At 49.3% G+C, this 5000-nt stretch overlaps 1 protein-coding gene across 1 annotated transcript in view; it reads right to left on the reverse strand.

Annotated features, from left to right (window-relative positions):
- The window catches only part of LOC125033927 (serine/arginine repetitive matrix protein 1-like), a 33273-nt gene that overhangs the window by 19110 nt on the left and 9163 nt on the right, over positions 1-5000 (reverse strand). The window contains exon 2 of the mRNA XM_047625507.1: positions 663-3371. Within this exon, the coding sequence (XP_047481463.1) occupies positions 663-3314 (2652 nt within the window). The 5' untranslated portion in view covers positions 3315-3371. The remainder of the gene's footprint in view (positions 1-662; positions 3372-5000) is intronic.

Raw genomic sequence — 5000 nt, forward strand, 5'->3', positions numbered from 1 at the left:
GAGAGAGAGAGAGAGAGATAGAGAGAGAGAGAGAGAGAACGAGAGAGAGAGAGAGAGAGAGAGAACGAGAGAGAGAGAGAGAGAGAGAGAGAGAGAGAGAGAGAGAGAGAGAGAGAGAGAGAGAGAGAGAGAGAGAGAGAGAGAGAGAGAGAGAGAGAATAAAGAGAAAAAAAAGAAAGAGAGAGAGAGAGAGAGAGAGAGAGAGAGAGAGAGAGAGAGAGAGAGAGAGAGAGAGAGAGAGAGAGAGAAAGAGAAGGAGAGAAGGAGAGAGAGAGAGAGAGAGAGAGAGAGAGAGAGAGAGAGAGAGAGAGAGAGAGAGAGAGAGAGAGAGAGAGAGAGAGAGAGAGAGAAAGAGAGAGAGAGAGACAGAGACAGAGACAGAGACAGACAGAAGATGAGAAAGAGACAGACAAAAAGAGAGAGGGGGCAAAAAGAAAGAAAAAAAAGAGAGAGAGAAAAAAACGCAGGTCGGTAAAAATGAATTCTGGATCAAGTGCACTCAGAGATAATCAGATGGACGGCCATTTGTAGTCCGAGTGGCCTCTGCAAGACCCTTCTTTAAGTATTCTAATTTTAATCCTTATTAAGAACAATGGACCGGATTCAAACACAAGCCTCGGAAAGAACCGAAAGTGCAGAACATTTACTCGTCCATATTGTACCTTGAGCTGGACGGTCCTGTAAGTCGAATTCGGCTCAAACACGTCATCCTCTATCTCCTCCTGGATAGTGGGATGGACCGAGGGGTACAATCGGTACGTCCATCTCTGGTTAAAATACATCGACTGTACATCGGGCGGGTAGTACGACAGCCGCTCGATCACCCAGTTCTTCACAGCCGCCTTCGCCAGCTCTCGCTCGGCCGTCTGTCGGCCGTGGCTGCGCCCCTGTCGCCTCGGCTGCCCCTGCCCTTGTGGAGTCTGCTGGCGATACTGCGGCAGTTCGGAGAGAGCGAGCGACCACCGCCGCGGCTTCGGGACGGGGTCGTACAGCAAGGGCATCGCGGAGGACTGTGGGTGGGCGAGGGAGTTTCTCTGGCCAGGGGGGACCTTGTCGAGGGCGGGGGGCCAAGGGGCAGGCTGGAGCGGCGCGGCGGGCATCCCCTGCTGGATCACTCCTGGGTACAAGGGGCGGAACTGCGTCTTCTGAATGATGGAGCCGTACACCTCCTGCTGGCGGTCGGGCGTCTCGTGCCGCATCACGACCGAGGTCAGGGAGCTTGCGCGGTGCATGTACTCGGTCCGTCGGGTCTGCTGTCTCCGGGGCGCCGTGGGGCGGGGATAGGGGGGCAGCGGGGACGAGCGCGGAGTCGAGCGGTTCGAGGAATGGCTCGAGAGCGAGTGCTGACCGGGGCCCGACGTCAGTTTGGTCGTGGGCGACCTCTTCGGTGGCGCGGGCTTGAAGGTCGACTTCCTTGCGTGGAGAGGCGCTCCGGCAGGGCGGGCGCCGAAGTGGAGCCTCGCCCTTGGATCGTGCACAGTTGGGCCGAATTCAGACACGGGAGAGATGTTGTCGTCTCCCTGCGGCGCCAGGGGAAGACTCGCCGGCCGCCGCTTCGTGAACGACAGCGACGAGTCTGTGGAGAGCGTGGGGGACGTGGAGGTGACTCTGGCGGCGGGCTTGTGCTCGAGGGCCTCGAGGTCGATCCCCAGCTCCCTCAGAACTTTCTCATTGTGCTTCACGAGGTGATCGTCGATGATCGGCTGTAGGGCGTCGGTCGGGACGGCGACGTCGGTCCTGGCGGATCGGGGCTCGCTGTGGCTCCGCTTGACTCGCTGGTGCTGCCTCACCACCACTGGCGACGTCCGCTTCTCACTTTGTGTTCTCCGCACCGCAGTGTGCCCGGAAGCGTCATTCTCTTCAGGCAGCGATTCTGGGGAGGACTTTTCATCAGCCTTGGGGCTCGCTGGCTGCGGGGCGTCGGAATGTTCTGGGGCCGCGCGCGTTCTCTCTTCCTGTTTGGAGCCATCGGCGTTGTCTTTCTCCTCTTCCCTTTGCCTCGAAATTGGTTGAAAGGTTCTCATGTCTCCGACTTCCCGAGGAGGAGGCGGAGACTGGTATATGGGTCGTGGCGGCCCAGGACGGTCGTAATCATTAACAATCTCCGTGTTTTCCTCAGGCAGACTGTCTTTCTTCCTTCCAAACTTGTATTTTACTTTTTCTTTAAGAACTGGTTTGTTGTCAGTTGCCGAAGCAGACCTCTGCCTGGCGGCAGTCGCAGTCAGGTTGCTGATGTTCCTTGTGTTCACGTCTGAAGCTGATCTATTCCTGGCAAAGTCTTCCACCGCCTGCACGTCCTTCTGCCTTGCGGAGCTCCTTCTCGCCCAGATTTCCGTTGGGGTCAAGACGTCGTACACGGGAGATGTCACCTTCCTTCGGCGACTGCCCTCTGTAGTGTCCCATCCCTTCGGGGCGGCTGTGTCGGTTGTGTCCAGCTTCGGCAGCCTCATAGCTTCCTTTTTGCTTTCTTCCGGGGACGGTCGCGTGGACCCCCCGTGCTCCATCTCCCCATCCTCGATTTCTTGATATATATCAAAACCTTTGTACTGTTCGTTAGCGTATGATTTGTCTTCACGCGTGCTGTCCGCCGAGCGCCTCCCCTTGCCGGCCCTCAGAGTGAGCGACTGCGTCCTTCTTGTCAGTTTTATATCAGGCTCCTGTTTTCGTTTCCCTTTCGTGGGTTTCCTGGTACGTGAGTCGCCCGGAGCGGCGGCTCCTCGCCTTGCGGTGCCCGCCTCCATTTCCTCCGTCGTCTGGGTCCGCCTCAGCGCGGGAGAGCTCGCCGACCTCGACTCCGGGTTGATTTCTGAGGTGAGGGGTCTCGGCCGAGAGAGCTCAGGCGCCATTTGTCTCCCCGAGAGATGGCTTGTGGAAAGGGCACGTCTTTCCTGCTTGGACGAAGAGCTTTCCCTCTCGGCGTCCTCCAAAATGCTCTCGCTCGAGTCGACTTCAGTTCTCCTTTTGATGGATCCCTTGTGCAATTCCTCAGATGACTTGACATCCCTCCAGTATCCCTCCTGAGCCTGGAGCAAGTCGTCGTTCGAAAAGAAATCCCTCATATTTTCCCTCGGCGTGAAGAAAAGATCCTCAGACGAGTCCTGGCTCTCCGCGATGCCGTCCGGCGTGCTTTTCACCGTTTCCAGAGACGCCAGTCCTTTCCTCATATACTTACTCCGCTTCCCTGGCCGCCGGGAGACCACATTCTCGGCTGTCCCGCCCGGCCTGATGGCCTTGTGGCTGAGGGAAGGGCTCGACGCGCTCCGGTGAAGCCACCATTTCCAAAAGGGAACGTATTTTTTGTCCACTTCGCTCATGACGGAGGCCTCGCGCGCACTCTAGCGGCTTTTATGCTCGGCGGAGAGACATGGCTTCTAGGACGGGAAGGCGGAGGTGGGGTGAAATACAGAGAGGGCAATGGTGGTAGTGATAATGATAATAATGACGGTAATGATAGTAGTTATGATAATAATAACAAAATAGCATTAATAATAGTAATAACGCCATAATAATAATAGTAATAGCAATAATAATGCTGACGATATTAAGAATACTAAAACAATAATAATAATAATAATAATAATAATAAAATAGTGAGAATCAAAAAAATAATAATAATAATAACAACTACAACTCCAACAATTACAATAATAATAATAATAATAATAATAATAATAATAATAATAATAATGAAAAAACAGTAATAATAATAATAAAAATAATAATAATAATAATAATAATAATAATAATAATAATAACAACAGTAATAATAACGCTAATAGTGATGATATAACGATAACAATAACAAAAATACCAACAACAAAAACAATAATTACAAAATAAAGGAAAAAACTAAATATATTTGCCATTCAAATATATATCAAACAGACAGTGATAATAATAAAAATAACAATATATATTTCTTGTATTGTTGTCTCTGTGGTAATACGTACAGTTTTAACCATCCTTTTACAATATATATATAGATAGATAGATAGATAGATAGATAGATTTAATAATTCCATCCTACACAGCACACCAATTTTTTTGCAATATATTTCTTCCCAGCACGATAATATTAGATTTAATGGGAAAAATATGTTTTGAATTACAGAGTTTTGAGAGTAAGAGGAACCGTAGTGTTTGTTGTTAAACAGTAATAATGATTATGATAATAATACTGACGATAATGATAATGACAATCTGATAATAGTAATGATAATGCTGATCAAAACAATAATAATAACAATAACAATAATAATAATGATAATAATAATAATAATTATAACTGTAATAATAATAATAATAATAATAATAATAATAATAATAATAATAATAATAATAATAATAATAATAATAATAATAATAACGATAATAATAATAATAATAATAACAATAATAATAACAGCAGATTTGGGACACCGGAAGCGCGAGCAAGAAAGTCTTTCCCGCCAATTATTTCCTTCGCGGCGGGAGAAACAAATGCAAAGCGGGGGTGACGGTAGCGGTGGCGGTAACGGTAGCAGCGTTGTCGGTATCAGTAATGGTAGCGGCAATGGCGGTATCGGTAACGGTAGCGGCGGCAGTGACATCGGTAAACGGTAGCGGCGGTATCGATATCTGTAACGGTAGCGGCGGCAGTAACTTATGTAACAGTAGCGGCGGTATCGGTAATGGTAGCGGCAGTGACATCGGTAACGGTAGCGGCGGCAGTGACATCGCTAAACAGTAGCGGCGGTATCGATATCTGTAACGGTAGCGGCGGCAGTGACATATATAACAGTAGCGGCGGTATCGGTATCAGTAACGGCAGTGACATCGGTAACAGTAGCGGCGGTATCGGTATCGGTAATGGTAGCGGCGGTGATGGTGGCTTCCGCAGCAGTGATAAAGAAGTTTGCTGAAATCATCTGCTCACGACCGAAATCCCGACTGGAGATCCACTTTGCAACTTTCGTTTGGCCAAGCGGAAAAAGGCTCCTCAAGTTAGTTACGAGAGGGAA

The sequence above is a fragment of the Penaeus chinensis genome, chromosome 17 (genome assembly GCF_019202785.1).
Source record: "Penaeus chinensis breed Huanghai No. 1 chromosome 17, ASM1920278v2, whole genome shotgun sequence".
NCBI classification, from domain to species: Eukaryota; Metazoa; Arthropoda; class Malacostraca; order Decapoda; family Penaeidae; genus Penaeus; species Penaeus chinensis.